Source organism: Emys orbicularis, chromosome 6 (assembly GCF_028017835.1).
Source record: "Emys orbicularis isolate rEmyOrb1 chromosome 6, rEmyOrb1.hap1, whole genome shotgun sequence".
Taxonomy (NCBI): domain Eukaryota; kingdom Metazoa; phylum Chordata; order Testudines; family Emydidae; genus Emys; species Emys orbicularis.
This window is the reverse complement of record NC_088688.1, coordinates 50,366,092-50,387,714: the sequence shown is the minus strand read 5'-3', so window position 1 is coordinate 50,387,714 and position 21,623 is coordinate 50,366,092. Positions and strand designations below refer to the sequence as shown.

At 40.0% G+C, this 21,623-nt stretch overlaps 1 protein-coding gene across 1 annotated transcript in view; it reads right to left on the bottom strand.

Moving 5' to 3' along the window:
• Nucleotides 1–19,234, bottom strand: part of CCDC125 (coiled-coil domain containing 125) — a 40,144-nt gene extending 20,910 nt beyond the window's left edge. Inside the window, exons 1-6 of the mRNA XM_065406866.1 lie at nucleotides 18,916–19,234; nucleotides 16,861–16,919; nucleotides 14,533–14,619; nucleotides 10,866–10,943; nucleotides 7,984–8,069; nucleotides 4,101–4,183 (exon numbers count right to left, since the gene is read on the bottom strand). Coding sequence (XP_065262938.1) covers nucleotides 4,101–4,183; nucleotides 7,984–8,069; nucleotides 10,866–10,943; nucleotides 14,533–14,619; nucleotides 16,861–16,919; nucleotides 18,916–19,234 — 712 coding nt within the window. The remainder of the gene's footprint in view (nucleotides 1–4,100; nucleotides 4,184–7,983; nucleotides 8,070–10,865; nucleotides 10,944–14,532; nucleotides 14,620–16,860; nucleotides 16,920–18,915) is intronic.
• Nucleotides 19,235–21,623: the final 2,389 nt, after the last annotated feature.

The window sequence follows — 21,623 nt, the reverse complement described above, 5'->3', positions numbered from 1 at the left end:
GGATTTCTTTTCAGCCACAGGCAAACAGCCCAGTAGGAACGGCCACCTCAGTCCCCTTAATTAAATTCCCTTATTTCAACCAGGTTACCCTAAGCGATATCACTCTCCTGAGGATTACACAGCAAGATAAAGAACGGATGTTGCTTGAATGCCAGCAAACACCGGGACCATACGCTGCCAGGCTGTGTCAGGCAATGATACCAGATTACTTGCTACTAGCATGGCGTGGTCAAGTGTCCTACCATGGAGGACGGAATAAGGCTGCACTGCCCAGAAACCTTGTGGCAAGGCTTTTGGAGTACCTCCAGGAGAGCTTCATGGAGATGTCCCTGGAGGATTTCCGCTCCATCCCCAGACATGTTAACAGACTTTTCCAGTAGCTGTACTGGCTGCGAATGCATCCCAAGTGCTCAGGGCAAATTAATCATTAAAAATGCTTGCTTTTAAACCATGTTTTCTATTTTAAAAGGTAAACTCACCTGAGGTCCCTTCCATGGGGTCATGGTCTTGGGTGCTGGCTTGGGAGGCTTGGGAGGGTACTTCAGTCAGGGTGAGAAACAGTTCCTGGCTGTTGGGGAGAACGGAGAGCTGGGTGCTCTCTGCCAGCTCGTCCTCCTCCTCCTCCTCCTCTTCCCCTTCCACAGAATCATCAGGTGTACCTGATGAGATTATCCCCAGCTCGGAATCCACAGTCAGAGGTGGGGTAGTGGTGGCGGCCCCCCCTAGAAATGCATTTAGCTCAGCGTAGAAGCGGCATGTCCGCAGCTCTGACCCGGAGCGACCGTTTGCCTCCTTTGCTTTTTGATAGGCTTGTCTGAGCTCCTTGACTTTCACGCGGCACTGATCTGTGTCCCTATTGTGGCCTCTCTCCATCATGCCCTTGGAAATTTTTTCATAAGTTTTGGCATTTCGTCTTTTCGAACGCAGTTCAGCTAGCACTGAATCCTCTCCCCATATAGAGATCAAATCCAGTACCTCCTGTACGGTCCATGCTGGTGCTCTTTTTCGATTATCAGCCTGCATGGTTACCTGTGCTGATGAGCTCTCTGTGGTCACCTGTGCTCTCCACGCTGTGCAAACAGGAAATGAAATTCAAATGTTCCCGGGTCTTTTCCTGTCCACCTGGCCAGTGCATGCGAGTTCAGATTGCTGGCCAGAGCGGTCACAATGGTGCACTGTGGGATAGCTCCTGGAGGCCAATAACATCGAATTGCGGCCACACTAACGCTAATTCGAATTGACAAATTCGATTTTGGCGCTACTCCGCTCGTCGGGGTGGAGTACAGAAATCGAATTAAAGGGCCCTTTAATTCGAATTAAATGGCTTCGTTGTGTGGACGGGTCAAGCGTTAATTCGAATTAAGGCAGCTAAATCCGAATTAAAGTCGTAGTGTAGACCAGGCCTAAGGAAGGGAGTCTAATGTTCTCATAGTGTGGACCATATTTTAATAGAGATGATAACTCATATCCCCTCTCCTCCCATTCAACACCATGTGACCACCTCTCTTTCCATTTACAACTACAATTGCCTACTTCAAAAAGTAATACTAGAAAAATATTCATGTATTTTTAGTTGTCTTTTAAAGCAATTTTGTAGTTACAAATAAGGGGAGGTGCTTGCATCATATGATCCAACCAGCTCTCTATGGACCACAGTTGAGGAACCTCTGTTCTAAGGTAAATAAGTTGAGTATCCTACACTATATGCTATGGGAACCTATAAGTTCAGATATTAAAAACTAAAGGTTCCATTGTCCTATATGGTCCTTACTATCTCATAGTAATTTTCATAACAGCAGGAGTTTGCCCTGGCTTTCTTAGCCAAATGTTCCATTTCTCCACTGTTGTACAAGGAGCAAGATAGTAGTTTCCCTCCACACCTGAAGTGGCCGTATTTTAGTGTTGTTATAATTTGTGAAATACTTCGGATTCTTTGGGATAAAAAGCATATTTAATAAAAAATATAATATTTTATTATATCAGTATTCTCACATTCTATACTTAGATACCAGATTTCTTCTCCTCAAGTGAAACTGTTGAACCTCATTTTATTAACATCTTATTTCTCCAGTTTTTAATGTATTTCTGTTCTAGATTCGATAGCAATTGCTTCCAGTATCCGCTTAATATAAATCACCAAGTTTTATTTCACACTCCATTTCAACAATTCTATTATTATGCTGTTGCCTGTTTTTTTGCTGAATAATACACCTCTCACTTTTCCCCCCCAATAAGGTCTTCTAATAAAGCAGCTGAAACAATCTGATTTGGATCACTATCAAACACCTCGCTGCTGAAGACAAGATAAACTGTCCATTTTATTTTTCTTGTCTACAAAATGTGTTGTACAAAGAAAAAAATCAAGTTAGTTTCACTTTTTTAAACAAACTCACTTTGCTTAGTTATGTTTTGCTACTGATCATGATGGAAAAGACACAATGATTCTTTTTTTAAAAGTTACCTCATTGTAAGCTCATTCAGAGTGCCCTACTTCATTATTTTAATGCAAAGAGTGGCAACTAAAACAAACTACCAGTGTGGAAGAAAAGATTTTAACAGTCAAATCATACATCTAACATGAATTTCGAGTCTACACTCAACCTATCATTCCCCATTCCAGAGAAAATACCCCAGATCTGCAAGGCTAGTAGGACTGAGAAGAAAAAGTCAAAGACAACAAAGATGGGTCTCTATTACTAAAGATGAATATCCTATGACTCAGCACAAATATGTCAGTGACGCTGCAACAGATTGCTAGAGAACAGTGCTCAAGTAATGGCAAAGAGTCACATTTTTGAAGGAGATAGTGAGTGTCTCTCTCTCGCACACAGACACATCCCACTCCTTATTATATTATGTAAAATATCAGTACATCCTGAAGTCACAGTTATGAAGGTAAGTTGAAATGAATCAAAAATTTTGTAAGCCACATCTGGCTTAAAATGGTATCTCCAGACAGCAGCTGCTAACAGGGCCACCCAGAGGATTATGGGGGCCTGGGGTCTTCGGCGGCAGGGGGCCCCCGCCGCCGAATTGCTGCCGAAGACCCGGCACTTTGGCAGCGGGTCCCGGGGCGGAAGGACCCCCCGTCGCGGGTCTTCAGGGCACTTCGGAGGCGGGTCCCGGAGCAGAAGGACCCCCCGCCGCCAAACTGCTGCCGAAGACCCGGAGCGGAAGAAGCTCCGGGGGCCCGGGCCCCACTAGAGTTTTCCGGGGCCCCCAGAGCGAGTGAAGGACCCTGCTCCAGGGGCCCCGAAAAACTCTCATGGGGGCCCCTGCGGGGCCCGGGACCTGGGGCAAATTGCCCCACTTGCCCCCCCCCGAGCGATCCCGGCTGCTAAAGATGATTTCCAGATCCAAAGTTAAACAAAGCAAGATCAGATGAACATATAGGCACCATTGAATAACAATGTGTTGGCTCTTAAAGTAAAATAAACCTCTTTTGTGATGCTCTAGGAGCAATCTTTACCATCATGGCTGGCATACAGCCCCTTTCCTGGGACCTTGAGCTTTCATCATCCTGATCCTGAGGGATGTGCTGACCAGACCAGGATGAAGAGAAGGACCTGAATAACATCACCACCCCTATGAGCTCAAGCTGAATCCCAACCACCATCTGGGATGAAATGAGATCAGACTTACAATAGCTGTAGCCCACCTCAAGCAACTTCTTCTCTTTTCCCCAAAAGGACAGTTATTACCATATTTAATACCATCTAAGAGTTTGTCAAACAAGGAGATTTTCCTTCTAAAAGGATGTTTAATAATGTGTTTGCCATGGTAGTAAGCAGGCTGCGATTTCTGTATAACAAACCCCGAACCTTGTTTAACATAGTCTTTGTCCAACATTAAACAATGTTAACACCTTTGGCCCATATATTCCAACTAAATTAATACAACAAACCCCTTATGCTTAATCTCTTCCAATTTATATTTAGACTCTCGTTACATTCCCAAGACCCGAAGAACTCTGTGAAGCTGTCCATTCCATTAACAGAAGTTGGTCCAATAAAATATATTACCTCATCTATCTTGTCTCTCTCATTAAAAACAGTACTTTTAAAAAGGGAAAAGTATTGAGCAATGCAGTGTTTGCTTACTTGCATTTTCAGATTTAAGAGTTCTAACTTCATCTGTTCTGAGTTTCAATGTTTCCTTAAGGGCTGCATTTTCACAATATATCCTGCAGAAGTTGGAAACAAACACAGACTGTTTTAGCTTTGAAATAGTTATTTAAAAACTGACAAGTTAAAATCACTTGTGTCTTAAAATGTTTTCCTTAACTTTTTTATATGTAGCAATTAGAATTACTGAAAGATTAGAGAAAAATCCCCCTGCCATATTTTTTTCAATTTGCTTACTCTGTGCCTCTGACAAGACTGTGGGCTGGTCTTCACTACCGGAGAGATCCACGCTGCTGCAACTTGATGCATCAGGGATTGATTTAGCGGGTCTAGTGAAGACCCGCTAAATCGATGGCAAAGCACACTCCAGTTGACCCTGGTACTCCAGCTCTCCGAGAAGAGTAAGGGAAGTCGACTGGAGAGCGTCTCCCGTCGACGCAGCACAGTGAAGACACGGGTAAGTCGACCTAAGCTACATCGACTCCAGCTACGTTATTCACTTAGGTCGACTAAGCCCCGTAGTGAAGACATTCCCTGTGTGTGTAATCAGTTTCCTCTTTTGTTTGTGAAGATTTCCCACAGCAACAGAAAGAGAAAAAAATATGTACAAGAAATGGAAGATACTGCATCATAAAATTACAAAAACTGGCAGAGGGTTGGTGCAAATAGCAAATATAGAACCTGAAACTACTTTTTAACTCTTTAAAAAAAAGCAACAGCTAGATATTAAGCTGATAATGTGCCTTCAACAGTCAATGATTCTTCGTGGGAGATTCTGCTAATAATATTTAGTGTACTGCCCATTATATAACAAACACAAAAAGAAACATTTAAAAAAAAATGCAAAAGTGCATATTCAAAGCCTTTGCAAATAAGAAACATTTTGAAAATTTCAAACAAGTAAAATGGAACGTAAGATACCTGAAAAACACCTGAACTTGAGAGAAAATGGAAGATACTATATTGTCACTGGGAACGGTCATTAAAAATATGTACAAAATACATACTGTATATATTCGTTCATAAGCCGATTTTTTTAGTAAAAAAGGGAAGCATCAGAGAAGGGGGTCGGCTTATGAACAGGTATAGAGAGGGGGAGAGGTGGGACACAACCCCCCCCCCCCTCCAACAGAGGGGGCAAGCAGAGGTAGCAGAGCCAGAAGGGAAGAGGCAGGGCCAGAGTCTCTCCTCTTTTGGCCACACTGCTCTCCCCCCAGCCTCCAAAGCAGCTGCAGCTCCGGGGCTGGCAGGCTGTGGCCATGCCGCCCGCCCCGCCGGAGCAGGCTGCAGTCACACCGCCCGGCCTGCCGGAGCAGCTCTGGCCAGGCCAGAGACATCCTCCCCCAGCCCGCCCCAGGTAAGGTGGGAAGGGATGGGATGGGGAGAGTGTGGGTGTCCTGGGCTAGGGGTGGGGCAGGGAGGGGTTATACAGGGAGGGGTCATGTGGGGAGGTCCCGGGTTAGGGATGGGGACAGGTGGGGGGTGGTCACAGGGGTTACTCCCCTGACCCCCACCTACTCCCCCCCTCGTCCAAAATTTCCCCACCAATTGCTGTCCTGGCCCATCAGGGTAAGCCGCTGGCGGGTCGGGACATTTTGTTTACTTAGGTTTACCTCTGTGCCTGAGGACGCTCGAGGTAAACAGTCTTGGCCCGCCAGCGGCTTATCCTGATGGGCTGTGGGCCGGGAGCCAACCCCTGAATTATAGGGTCAGTTTATGAATGGGTCATAAAAATTTGCCATTTTTACTTATCCATCTTGGGGGGGGGGGTCGGCTTATAAATGAACCAGCTTATGATCGAGTATATATGGTAATTATAGTACTTTGAAATATTTGTTAGACAATCCATAATGTCCATTAAAGGTTAAAATACAGTGATTTTATTGGGCACATTTGTCTGTTACGATATGGCTTTGTCCTTAGCATACAGTGCAAACTTCCTATTTCCTTAAGTATGGTTCTAAAACACATTTGTTCTTTTAATTCTTGAGTACATCAAAATGTAATGCACTTCACCTTGCATTTAATATTTCCTGTTCCTGGAAGAGAAAGGGACAAGCCTTGTTTCCATACTTTTTGTTCTGATATTGTATTAATAGGCCTTTTCCCAGCACATCTCCGGAGTTTTTATTAAAATACATGTAATTACATCTCATGGGTTTTTGTTTTTGTTTTTTGTTTTTTGTTTTTTAAACAGTTAACTGGTGGACTGAAATCTCTTCCTTTAAATATACATCTAAGGGTACGTCCAGACTACCCGCCGTATTGGCGGGTAGCGATCGATTTATCGGGGATCGATATATCGCGTCTCGTTAAGACGCGATATATCCATCCCCGAACGTGCTCACCGTCGACTCCGGAACTCCACCGGAGCGAGCGGCGGTAGCGGAGTCGATGGGGGAACCGCGGCCGTCGATCCCGCGCCGTGAGGACCCAAGGTAAATTGATCTAAGATACTTCGACTTCAGCTACGCTATTCACGTAGCTGAAGTTGTGTATCTTAGATCGATCCCCCCTCCCCCCTAGTGTAGACCAGCCCTTAAAGGCAAAAGACCCACACTTCTCATCTTGTTGTCTCAGGGATCAGAAAACCTTTTGAAAAATTGATTGAGCTCTTGAATTATTGCAGCTTTCTAAAACTGTTTCTCAATTTCGGTTTCGAATCGAACTTTATTCTGGCCTACTCAGCAACTCTTGCTAGGCAGCACACAAGTTCCTCTTATATGCAATTCTAAGCATTAACAGAGTACCGATATACCGTTTTTTTCCTGGCCCTCTTTTTGTTTGATTCCACAACATGTGAGATCAGCTGAGGTGCTCACATTCATGCACTCATGATTTAAATGGAAAGGGTCTGATAGCAAGCCCTTATATGAGAAGCCCTTAATTCTGGAACTTCTTTCATCATTAGCTGGACAAAGGCAGAGTATGACCTTCAGGACATGCCAAAAAGGCCTATCTGTTATACCCAAGCTTTTAAGAAGAGAGGATGAATTAGGAGGGTGTAGGTGTTTTTAAAGAGTATTTGTTGATAATCCTGATAGGTTAGATGAGTAGGAAAGAGCTGATAATTTGCAGAACATAACAAACAAATACATAATAATCAACTAATGTACATGTACTTATTCCTTGGTTCTAGATGTGGTTTTAAAAAATATAAAATAATCTTCACTGAAATAATTGAAATTCTGCTGTTTGGACTTCAGAGAAGTTACTCATGTCTTTAAATAATCAAAAAAAAAAAGTCTGCTGGGAGATTGCTTGTTAGTGCTCTCAATGTCTGTTGTTGTGTTATGTTACTAATTCAGTGTTTTTGGTTTGTCCTACATACCCAACAAGTAACAGCTGCTGTCAGTCAAAAAGCAATTTTTATTTAAATGTGGGGCAAGTGGTAGTATCACATTTCACTTGAGCACACTCTTACTCATGGCTATAGTGTACAAAACAAAAATATCATTAACCATTGTTTGACCCTACTATATGCCTGCACGCCACACCAGCATTATTTTCTACACCTCATTAAATAAAATGTTAACTTATAAATAGTCCTCTACCAGTTGGTTAACATAAGGAAAGACAGATTGAATTGAAAGCTCAAATCAGCAAAGCCGCTTAACATATACTCTTCAAACAAGAGTAAAGAATTGCGAGTTATCAACTTTAGTGCTCAATACTTAAAAACTGACATGTCTAGCATATTGATGAATGTTAAATACTTTCTGAGATCCACAAGGAAATTAACATGAAGAACCAGAAAATCTGGTATGTTGGGGCATGCAGATGACATTAGAAAAACTTCACCCAAGAGTCAACAAGATATTTAAAAATCAAAAGAGATTCCATAATTGGATTCAAATACCTGTCACATTTTTCTGTCCATGTCTCTTCTATGTTTTTAAATCTTTCTTGATCAAATTCAATTTCCCATTGCAAAGCATTTATTTCCTGAGATGAAAAAACAGCAACAGTTAATTACAGGAATGAGTCTAAAGCACCACAACATTTAGTTTATAAAAAAAAAAAAAAAATTGTCCATGTTCCAGACATTTTATCCAAGGACACTCTTGGTTCTGCTTTCCCTAATGTCAGAGTTCAGTTTCACTCTGTTACTGAGCCAACTAACAGTTCTCTTTAAATTAAAGCTGTCTTTAAAAAATACTTAATTAGTAATTTTACACGACTAGTTGAAACTAACTATACAGGAGATTTAAAAATAAACAGACCTAGATAAATATTGTGGAAAGCATCTGTAGGCAGCCTCCAGATTTGGTTACAAAGTTCTGGAATATTTATCAGGATTTACAACATGGTATTAGCTTGCCCTTTCCTCTGAACATAGTCGGAGGGCAATGTGACAGACTACAGGATTGTCTGTACACAGAGCTGCATTGGTTTAAGGTGTGATTTTAAATGGATTTAGTTAAACTGGTGCAAGTCTGGTTTATTTTGGTTTAGTTTAGAACAGATTTAAGCTAAACTGAAATAAGACGCTCTTAAACTGGAATAAGAGTGCTCACACCAGTGAACAGTTTAATTGAACAGGTGCAAGTTTGTGTGAAAACAAGTGCTCACAGAAAGGGACATCCCAGCTCCAGTGAGGTTACTGGGAGTTTTGCCACTGACTTCAATGGGACCAGGATTTCACCTAGAGAGTTTAAGAGGGGATCCTCTGAAGAGTTTAAAAGGAGATTATAAACTGCTGGGGCTTCTGAAGTCCATGTGTCACAAGTCCCTATTACCTTTTTAGGTTATGACATTCTGTATGGTTATTTTTCTTGGGTGATGCCCACTAATTGGGCGGTTGGGGGAGAACAAAACAAAAACCCAACAGATTCCTTTTCAGACACAAGGTTAAAACTAACTAATAGTTTGGGCTGTCCAAAAATGCATGGATATTATGCCATGGTTTCTTTAAGTACCCCTTTCCCTTCACAATAAGTGTTCTTTTCAATACTCAGACATCTAAGATGGGCCTTTTTGACATTAGACAGTTTCTCCTATGGGAGTTTCCCATACTAACAGTAAGCTGATATCTGTACAAACAATATCAAGTTGAAATTATTTATATAAAGAATATCAGTGTGTGTAGAAATCCGACCTGTCTGGATGTAGCAATTAAAATTAATACTTGACAGATGGCACACTGTTAGATACATACTGAAAAATTCCCACTCTGCTTTAATTGTTTTACTGTGAAACTCTGTCACAGTTTCTCTGCAGTGGTGGCAGTTAGCAACAATCTTCCACTGAGGACACAAGAGGTATGTTTTGCCTAAATACACTAGGCTGCATTCAAGTGGAGAATGGTAAAGTTCTCCAGTATCCAAGTGACACTATCTCATGGTAACACTGCAGTAAGGTACCTTGTTCTACACTCACCTTTTTGAAGGAAAATTCTCCAAACATCAGCGTAATGGAGAAATTGATGGTGTTAGCTGCTTTTGAGTAATAATAGTTCCATATTGGGAGAGAGATCAAATGATTATCCTCCTTCTAACATGCTACCATTCCAAGTAATTCCTTTGCCTCACCACACAACAGTACATGTAGTAGATGAAGAGGAGGAGCAGGTTTTCTTGTATTAGAAGTGGCACTATTAACAGCTTTAGACCCAAGTACAATTGAGTCAGAGAACCTGGTTATAACACATTTTTCTCCCAACCCAACTACAATTACAGTGTACAAGGAAACTTCACTGTATCCAATAACTGTACTAAGGCCGTAGGTATTTCCAATGTCCTATCTATACTACAAATTGTAAATGTGGTAGCCAGGTGCTACAACTCAGTTTTATTTGCAGTGCGGACAGGTCTTCAGGATGGATTCCATGTGTTGAGGCAGTTAGGCCAGACATTTTCCACAAGCATACATGTAATCCCTATGTCTTATTCAGCAGGAAAAACTGCCTCTTTGTGGCATATTACAATATAAATTCACTGCAAGTGTTCACTTAGGTAGTATTTAATTGTCAGATAAAAGGGAATTTTGTGTCCATATTTGAATGTAATCTTTTGTACTTGTCTAAATCCCACTTGTATATCCGTAAAATGCCCATGTATTGGACACCTTAAAGGCTCAGAACCAAGCATAACATTGCAGTAACGTTCCTTAGAAAGACAGACAGCTAACAGTCTAACATTTGATTAGAGATACAAGTTCAAGTCTTTAAAAAAATGAGTTAAAGTAGTTTCAATTATTATACTTGCCTTCAACTCTCTCCACCAGTTTCTAATGGATCTACATTTATATTGCTATTCTCAGAATGTCTCTCCCCCACCTTGCTCCTGTGTGTGAAAAAGCCACCCACCCACTCATAAAAAATGAGAGAGAAAATGACTAAAATTGGAGAGTTGGACACCTAACTCTCTTAAGTTCCTTTGAAAAATCCCAGCCTATAAACAAAGTGCTGTCAAATGCACAAAGTGAACAAGTTGAAAAACATTATTTTTTCTGTCTTTTCAATATAGTAATCTTAATTATTTGTAAACAGAAGGTACAAATGTTCAGACATAAATGTGATAAGTTAACATTGTCTCCTTAAAGCTAAGTGGGATGAGACTTCTGTCAGCAAAACCTAAAACTGAAATAAAGTCAGATATGTATTATATTCAAAAACAGAGGGACCACCTTTGTCACTTCAGAATAAATCCTAAATTATTGGTTTAGCCTCACAAATTACAAGGAATAAAGCCACTATGATATTAGCATGATTTTGCAGAGACGAGAAATCTGCACCCTTACCTTTTCTAAAGCTCTCTTTTGTTCCTCAGTTTTTTGAAGCATTGCTTTTGTATGACTAGTGGCTTTATTAAACACTGTCTGTGAAAAAGATGAACAACGACAAATCATATAGACAAATCTAACAGTATTATATAACTAAATTAATGTATCATTTTACATCTTGTGGAAACGGCCATTCTAGACTTAGGCCTGGTCTACACTGGGGGGGGAGAATCGACCTAAGATACGCAACTTCAGCAACGAGAATAGCGTAGCTGAAGTCAACATATCTTAGGTCGACTTACCTCGCGTCCTCACGGCGCGGGGTCAACTGCCGCCACTCCTCCGTCGACTCCGCTTCCGCCTCTCGCCGCGGTGGAATACAGGAGTCGACGGCAGAGCGATCTGTGATCGATTTATCATGTCTACTCTAGACTCGATAAATTGATCCCCGATAGATCGATCACTACCCGCCAATCCGTCGGGTAGTGTAGACATACCCTTACGTGGTATAAAGAATGATAAGCTCTAGCAGCTATTGGAAGAAGGAAGGGCAGGGGAAGCAAGTTAGAAATTAGAATAATATGATTTTAAGGTTTGATATCTCACAACCTGTAAGGCTAGAACTAACCAGCATATGCTTTTGGAAAGCTGGGATATCAAGCCTTGTTTTTGAAAGACCAAACTTTAAATCTGTCATTAGTCCCTCAGCTCAGCTGTTCTTTTTGGCACTAATTAAGGACAGAATGTAGAAATTGCAGAACCTGAGACGGGTTTTCAGTTCCCAGAACACGTGCGTGGAGACTCATGGAGAGATTAGGTATTTAACTCCCAAAATTAACCTACTCACTGGTGACAAATGTCGGCACCTGTGAATCAAAGGGAGCTCTTCTTGACCATAGGTTTTATAGATTTCAAAAGCCACATTTTGCTTTCATGACAAGGAGCAACCACTTCTTAAAAACTTAAGTAGATTGATATAGCACTATCTATAAAAAAAAAATGGTGGGTCAGAGTTGTGAATGCAATTCCTTACTGAGGGATTAAGTCACATACACTTCCTCATATCAACAGACTCATAAGGAAGAAAAAGAAAATTCTTTAAATTAAATTTACATTTAAACTGATTACAAAAATCCTAGTGGTTTTAGTATTCAAGATGTTAAGCTTTCAATAACAGAGCTGCAAACCACAGCTGTGTTTCAACTCCTGCTAGTCTTCACTATTTTTAAAGATTAGCAGCATTTCAAGAACATAGAAATGGCCATAATGGGTCAGACCAATGGTCCATTGAAGCACAGTATCCTATCTTCTTAAGTGGCCAGTGCCAGATACTTCAAAGGGAACTGAACAGAAGACAGTAATTTCAAATGATCCATCCTGTCATACAGTCCCAGCTTCTGGCAGTTGGCAGTTTAGGGACACCTGGAGCATGGGGTTCTATCCCTGGCCATCTTGGCTAACAGCTATTGACAGACCTATCCTCCATGATCTTAACTAATTCTTTTTTAAAACCAGTTATACCTTTGGTCTTCATAGCATCCCAGACAATGAGCTCCACAGGTTGAGTGTACATTGTGTGAAGAAGTATTTCCTTATGTTTGTTTTAAACCTGCTGCATATGAATTTCATTGGGTGATCCCTTGTTCCTGTGTTACGTCCAGGGGTAAAGACCTCTATTGTATCACTCCTTAGTTGTCTCTTTTCTAAGATGAACAGTCCCAGACTTCTTAATCTCTCCTTCTATGGAAGCTATTCCATACCACTAATCCTTTTTGTTGCCTTCTTTGTACCTTTTCCAGTTCTAACATATCTTTTTTGAGATGGGGCAACCAGAACTAAATGCAATATTTAAGGTGTGACCATACCATGGATTTATATAGTGGTATGATATTTTCTGTTTTTTTATTTCTCTCTTTCCAAGTGGTTCCCTTCATGCCATTAGATTTTTTGACTGCTGCTGCACATTGAATGGGTGGTAACAGCTAATTTAGAACCCATCATTTTGAATTCATAGTTGGAATTATTTTTTTCCAATGTGTATTACTTTGCACTTACCAACACTGAATTTCATCTGCCATTTTGTTGCCAGTCACCCAGTTTTGTGAGAACCCTTTGCAACTCTTCAGTAAGTTTTGGATTTAATTATCTTGAGTAATTTTGTATCATCTGCAAATTTTGCCACCTCACTGTTCACCCACTTTTCCAGATCATTTATGAATATATTGAACAGCACTGGTCCCAGCACAGATCCTTGGGGAACTTCACTATTTGCCTCTCCCAATTGCGAAAACTGACCATTTATTCCTACCCGTTGTTTCCTATTTTTTAACTAGTTTCTGATCCATAAGTGGACCTTCCTTCTTATCCCATGACTACTTAGTCTGCTTAAGAGTCTTTGGGGAGGGACCATGTCAAAGGCTTTCTGAAAGTCCAAGTATGCTATATCAACTGAATCATCCCTTGTCCACATGCTTGTTGACACTATCAAAGAATTCTAAAGATAGGTGAGACATGATTTCCTTTTACAAAAGCCATATTGATTCTTCCCAAAATATTGTGTTTATCTGTGTGTCTGATAATTCTGTTCTTTTCCCAAGAGGTTCCCCAGTTCCTAATAAACCTAAAACCCTCCTTCCTACACGATTGTCTCATCCATGCATTGAGACCCTTCAGTTTTACCTGACTTTCTGGCCCTGCATATGGAACTGGAAGCATTTCAGAGAATGCTATCAGGGAAGTCCTGCACTTTAATCTCTTACCTAGCGGCCTAAATTTGGCCTCCAGGACCTCTTTCTTTCCTTTCTCTATGTCACTGGTACCTACATGTACCACAACTACTGGCTCCTCCCCTGCACTGCACATAAGTCTGTCAAGATGTCTCATGATACTGGAAACCTTTGCACCCAGAGAGCAATTTACCATGTGGTTCTCCCAGTCATCACAAACCCAACTATCTATATTTCTAATAATTGAATCCCCCATTACTATTACCTGGCTCTTCCAAGTAACTGGGGTTCATCCTCAGTGTGAGGATACCATGACATCATCTGGAAGGAGGATCCCAACTATGGGATTGTTTGCCTCTGCTTCAACTTGGAAAAAAAATATATTAAAAAAAATCAAAAAAAGATCCTTTTTTCTTTTAAGGCCTGTCTGTGTTACAAAAGTAACTTTCAAGGACCCAGGGTACTGTATGAATGATCGTTGACCCAGGTACAATGCCAATACAATTTTAAATGGATGGGACCTAACAGTACTGTAAATGGGTTGCGTAACTACACTAAAACCTTGGAAATTGATTGCGGTGGCTTTGATTTTAATAGTAAACAAAACATCACAACACATACAAAAAAGTGATCCCCTAATAGTTATTAGGTATTGTCTTTTATTGTGAGAGATCTGGACATGAACTGAAAGAAACCTCTGATTTGTGATGAAAGACACAGCACAGGAAGCAACATTAGTAAAAGGAGTCAAAGGAAGATAGCATCCACTGACTAAAGTGGATAGATTTTATAAGGTCAAACTACCAATGTGCTATTATAGCGGAGCCTCTTTCAATAATAGTTGTGACTCTGTGTGGAAAGCAGTATTCATAATTGCTAGCTCTTTAATATTCAGGTACAGTTAATGCTTTAAATTAAAACCCTATTAAATAAGCTGTTAATTTAAAAGCACTTCTTACCATATTTTGCAGAATTTTAAGTGCTTCTTCTTTTCCTTCAAGTTGTCTCTGCGATGCTTCAAGCTCTACTTTTAAAATCTCTACCTCCTGAAGTGCAAAAAAACAAAAACATAAAAACTAAAATAAAAGCCAGAACAGTCTTATGTCTCAACAAGTTATGTTACCAAATGAGCTTCCTTCACAAGATAATCTTTACCTATTAATATGATTTACAGCTTGTTTCCAATATGACATAATGCTAATGAGAATGCATATTTAAACAAAATGTATAATCAAGCATACATACAATTACTATTTTTTCCCATTCTCTGCAAATGTACTTTAAAAACATATGTTTGGATTCTGCAGTTCTTTTGTTTTGTGTTTATACTGGCACAGGCTTTTGAACACTATGCCCTGTTCTGCTTTCTTCTTTTAATTTTGCTACAACTGTATATGGATATTATATAATATATGGATACTATTCTAGCATTATTTTGTATATTGAGAATTAAGCAGCTGTCCAAGTAAAAAAGCTCCTACCCAACTCTATCCTCATTTGGATGCCTGGATCACGTTCCCTTCTCCTCTTACAAGGAGGTCAGTTTGCAATTTCCAAGAGTTAAAAAGAAAAAACACTCCCTCCCTCCGCCCCCCTTCCATTTCTGGTGACAAGCAACAATGACCTGCCCCCACTCTGAGCAAACGCACACACACAAACACAAAAGTTCTGTCTTGGAACTTTAGGTGAGTCAGAGCAGAAAAGCAATGTTAAGGACGAGGTTTCAGACAAAAATGTCCCAGATTCTTTTAACCGAAGTTCATGTTAAAGATAAGAAGTCAGTCATGTTAATAGCTGAAATTAATTTTGCAGATTATAGGTGGTAGAAATCTGACTGGCTGCTAGAACTAGATTCTGCTCCAAAATCAACACTGACAACCAGCATTTGTTACAGTTCCACTAATTCAGCAACTGATACTGAAATGTGCCTATATTTGGAGGACTGACTTGGGTGTACAAATTGAGCCATTCAGTTGAATATCTCAAAACAAATGGACAAAAATAAACACTGGTTGAATTGATTCATTCAGTACAGAATATGATTGTATATGCCCTACACAATCAAGAGTTCAAGTATTTTAGAGTTTCAAAAGTAGTCCTTTTCCTAGAAAATGACAATATTCTTATCCAGTGATTTTAGCCTTCAATCTAGACTATATAGGCACATATGCTTTGTATTTAGTTTCCACCTTACATTTGGTCCCTAGAAGCAGCACATGCCAAATCTTTGGCAAATCATTCCTTTGAAGTATTTCATGTTTAAACTGCAGTACTAAGTAGAGAATTTCAATAAAATATGCTCTCTCTTTCGCAAACTGATTCTCAGATGCAAGTGATCCTATTGAATACAGAGTGCCTCTTGGGAGTTGCTGAACACCTTCAACTCCCACTGAATTTAGTGGAAGTTGAGGGCACTCAGCAAATCCCAGGTGTTGAGCACCTTCAGGGACTGGGCCCACATGTTATGCTGTTTGATGACGAATAGAATGCTTTCTGACTTGCATATCCTCTCTATGCCAAAGCTTTATGCTCTTATCCATATACCCTCTTGAAATGGTTTTTATTTTTACTCTGCTAGAATGAATGCTACTATCCCACAGCTTTATCTGGAGGCTCCTATTTTGTTCTCTTTACTTAGCTTTTCATTTTTGTGGTTTATTTATCTTGTTACTAAGACAATACTAATGTGTAAAGGGTTGTTTTTTGTATTTGTTTTACTTTGATAGTAATAAGATTTGTGTTCCTATGTTTGTCCGCAGTTAATGGAAGTTGCACCACAACACATTCAAATGACAATTTTTCCTTGAACTGTACAGCATAGCATCCCAATTTACCAATATTTGATTAATAAACTTGGTGATGTTCCTTAAGATTTTACTATGCTCTGCATGCCAGGTCCCTTCAACACAGCTGGCTTGAAATAGGCCTGCCAGCTTCCATGTTGGTGCTCCAGGTTTCCAAACCGAGAGAGTCATGAAGAGATTGCTGCTAAATGAAGTATTGCCCCTTTAAGGCCCTCCACACTTTGGGAATCTAGAACAAAGAGTCTTCCTCTTCATTGCACTCCTGAATTGGAAAATCCAGAGGGTACAGTGACCTTCAGGCTTATAGATCCTGGGGCACAGAATCTTTTAAGTCTCCCAACTAGCTCTCTGATTGACAGAACTCATGTTTACCCAAAAGTTTTGGGTATTCTAAGATCTTCCAATGAAATAACATTAATAAAATATGTATACATTATAATAAACAAGCATTGCAAAAGAAGCCCATTCAGGACTAGTACTAACCTCTATAGCCTCCCGAAGTTGTTGCCTTAATTCTTCATTTGACACGTCAGAATTAGACTCTGTATAAAATTGATGAGATACCAACACATTCACAAAACTCCCAATTCTTTTAGTTTTCTTTACCTTTATATTGATAAGAGAGCCCATTTAGACACTCATTATCATCCTTTTAATTTTTATGAGGCTAAATAACAGAATTACAAAATACATTAAAACAGTATCTATTATGTGGTCTGCAATATTTCACATGTAAAGAAGCCAAAGTTAGAAAAAGAAAAGTTTAGCCACACAGAGAATGAATTAATGTCAAATGTTTCCTTTTACCAAAAAAACTCTTTTCCCCCAAATGCATTTTCATTTTTCCTGTATATTTATGAAAAAAAGTGTTTTAAGTTTTCAACATTTAAAAAACAAGACAACAACTAGGTACCAGGTGTTCAAGGACTCAAATTGCACAGAGTGTGGATGACTTGCATGAAGCCTTGCAGGAATACATGGAGGGAAGCACTACACTGGATCCACTCATTCAACTCATATAGATCCCAGGTGCTTATTATGGGCAACTGCTTTTTCTCACCTAAGCCCTAATCCTTCAGTGACCTCCATTCCACATAGGTAGACCCCTATGCAGAGGCCCAATGAATTCAACATGGTTCCATGTGGGCTCAAGCTCTGCTTGCATGGAGCTCATTGCATAGACCCTTATCACTTAGGGTGCAAGCAGAAGCATTGTGAAATTGACTGGGATTGCACAAGTCTCATAAATTTCACACTGGTCCTGCTGACACCAGAAAAAGAGCAATTATGTCAGACAGTTTGGTTTATGTTGGAGGGGGCCGGAGTGAGCCAGAGTGACTAGAACACCAATAACTAAAAAGGCATTTGAAGGAGAGGGGGGGGAAAGGAGAAGCACTAACTGTAGTTGACTGTATTCACAGCATTGCCACCTTTATATAAAATTCAACACTAATAATGAGAAAACAGAGAGCTTCAAATGCTGTAGAGTGACTTTTTAAGGGTGAGATTGTTCCTGAACTATAATTTCAATGAAATATCAAGAACAGATGTTTGATATTTAGCTGGAAACTAAATTTTAGATATAATTTCAGGGATGATATACTTAAGCAGCTTACAGACACAAGGAAGTGGAACAGGACTGTGTCATTCCAATTCCTCCATTAAAAAAAGAATAATAATAATATATGGGGATATGCCTATCTCAGAACTGGAAGGGACCTTGAAAGATTGAGTCCAGTCCCCTGCCTTCACTAGCAGGACCAAGTACTGTCCCTGACAGTTCCCCCCATCCCTAAATGGCCCCCTCAAGGCTTGAACTCACAACCCTGGGTTTAGCAGGCCAATGCTCAAACCACTGAGCTATCCCTCCCCCCCTCCATAAATAAAGAAAACTAGTCTGCTTCTTCCCCCGCCCCCTTATTTCCTGCTGTCTTTGTCAAACCTCACTTTCAATGACCCCATGAAAGAAGGGTCATAGGACCAGTAGCTGGAAGGGAAAAATCCAATATAGCTTCAACCCCTAGCATTTGAAGAGGCTGGAGGGAGAGCTGAGACCATCCCAAAACTAAACTGAAATTACAGTCCAATGCATTTGGCTGTATTTATACAATAATTCAGTGTTTATCATGCTAAATCAACTCCCAAAAGTCTAATGTAAATAAACATTTTTATTCAGCAATTCACATAGTCTTCATTCTGTTTGTCATAAAAATATCTCAGCACTGCAGAGCAGTATCAGAAAATATAAGCAGCATAACTAAAATTCTTAAGCATTATTAGACTTCTAAGGGTGACTAACTTTACGGTGACATGACATGAGCTCGAAAGACTACAACACTAACTTTTAAGATTATATCAGTTACCAATGTATTGTGCAAACATTACAGGCATGTCTTAAAAATATTTCATTAGAGGTTCTCAAAATGTTTTAGAAACATTTTGAATAAAGCTTCATAACACTCTTGTGAGGTAGATTATTTTCTCAATTTCACAAACAGAAACTTTAGGGGCAAATAATTAACTAAAAGTTAGTCTTACCAGAACTATTTTGTCGGCTGCATCTAGTAATGCCACTTATTCCAAGCTTTTTGGATGACACATCATACAAACCATTGCATTTTGAATAGTGAAAAATTGCAGCATCACTTTCTTCCCCTTTCTTTAGCAGAAGCGGGTTGAAGATCTTATCAGACCCTTTCCTAGATCTAAATGTGTGCACATTTAAACCTTCCATTTCATAGACACCACCAGGTCTTCTACCAAGTCCATTTCCCAAGTCTCCACATGTCATGTCATCCTCTTCACCTTCCGAGTCTCTCTCCTCCTGTTTGCTTTGTAATGTGAACACCTCACTCATTGGCAATGTGAATGATGTCTTCTTCAGAACTCTATATACCTATTTTGAAAGGGAAAAGATCCTCAAACAAAGTAGCAGTACAGAAGGGAATGTAGTACTTTGTCTGAGATGAAGTGAAAAATCTTGTGTTTTTAGAGTCCCAGTGTTTTCCAACACCATGTTCAGGATCCCAGAAAATGTCTACTGTGTCAATGAACAAAACACACTAAGGCTTGGTCTACACTTACCCCCCAATTCGAACTAAGGTACGCAACTTCAGCTACGTGAATAACGTAGCTGAAGTTCGAAGTACCTTAGTTCGAACTTACCTCGGTCCACACGCGGCAGGCAGGCTCCCCCGTCGACGCCGCGGTACTCCTCTCGTATAGCTGGAGTACCGCAGTCGACGGCGATCACTTCCTGGTTCGACTTCCAGACAAGACGCGATAAGTCGAACCCAGAACTTCGATTCCCAGCCGCCGAACTAGCGGCTGGGTGTAGACATACCCTTAGACAATCTAAGTCATTTGTCCATAAAATTACCTGCTAGGTATGCAGGAGTAATTCTGGTGACTTGAATCTAAGATTAAACAAACAGATTGGTTTTAACTGACACAAAAGCAGCAGGTATTTTCAGTTTGTTCAAAGTATGTTTCTAATAACATAAAAGCATATCAGTGTTCTGGTCCCTGCCAACGAGGCACAAGAGAACACGCCTACCTATCTACTCACTAGGTTTCTTTACTTTAAAAAAAAAAAAAGGCAGTAAAGAAGAAGTATTATTAGGTTTACAATTCACTAGGTACAAGAGTCACATCAAGTTCTCTGAAGTGTGTAACATTTAGTTCATGCACAAGTAATTCATGTACAGTAGAAGTATAAGAAAAATTATTCCCTTCTAAACTTTCTTGAATTTAATGGATTTAGTTTTAAACAATTTAATACTATTTTCAATCAAGGCTTGTTCAGTGATAGACATTTAATTTGTAAAAACAATTAAACCTTTATAAAGAGGAAAAACTTTATATCCTTTCTTTAGTCATAGATCACCTTCATTCTGTGTATATTATTTTTAGCATGTTGAAATGTCAACACCAGCTGATTGGTAACATTTTCAACACTACAATAGTTGCAAGCTGATGTAAACATTTCTAAATCATATCCCACTAATTTGGACTTTACCTCTCTTAATTTTCAATATGATGTAATAATAATTTGATAGCTGTTGGAACCACTAATCCCAGGATTTTTTTCTAAGAAAGGGGAGGTCACCATTTATCTTTTAGGCATTTCCATTGTGCCCATCGCCATAATGTCTAGCACTAGAAATTAAGAATCGAAAAACAATTTATCTCCAACCTTCCAAACTCAACTGCTGCTACTTATTTGGTTTACAAACTCAATTCTTCCTGCCAACCCTGTCTCCTTATCTTCTCTCATGGAAGAAACACAGTGATAGATAGTCCTGGATTATTGTAATTAACAAAAGTGTGTAAACTCCAGTCACATTTTAAATATATTTTGAATTCCTCCCAGCTGAAACAGAGCATCCTGAAGCCAGGAAACACAGAAGATCATGCTGAGACTGCAAGGCAAGAAAATCAAAGGCCAAATTCTGCCTCCAGGTATACTGGTAGTGCAGAGCTTCATCCTTCCTTGTGAGCAGAAAATAGCAACACAGACCAAAACAGATACTCTAGAACAGCAGTTCTCAAACTGTGGGTTGGAACCCCAAAGTGGGTCGCAACCCCGTTTCAATGGGGTTGCCAGGGCTGGCGTTAAGACTTGCTGGGGCCCAGGGCCGAAGTCAAAGTCTGAGTCCCACCGCCCAGGACCAAAGCTGAAGCCTGAGCTCTGCTTCAGTTTTGGCCCGCCTGCCTGGTTTGGCAGGGCTTGGGCTCTGTCTTTGGACCCCCACCTGGGATAGCGGGGCTTGGGCGGGCTCAGGCTTCAGTCCCTACTCCTGGGGTCATGTAATAATTTTTGTTATTAGAAGTGGGTCATGGTGCAATGAACTTTGAGAATCACTGCTCTAGAATCAATAATTCAGACGGACAGCCTACTGGATAGTGTGCATACTGGATAGTGTATGAATATTGACTCAAATGTTTATTCATTAGCAAACCTAATTAAATTTCTATTCACAGTAATTTTTTGACAGACTAATGGATTATTTTTTTCAGTAATGTTAGTTGAGTGGCCCACTAAACAAATATGTAAAGTTTAAAATTGCACCACGCTGCTTAGAAACTCATCTATGTGTTGAAAAATAAACACTCAACATACACCTGGCTGTTTGAAAGAGGGTAATCAGCAAAGTCTGTGTCTAATCAGTTACTTATTAGACTCAAATTTATAAGACTAGAACAGATACACTATATAGGGTAAATTCCTACTCTTTACACAAGGA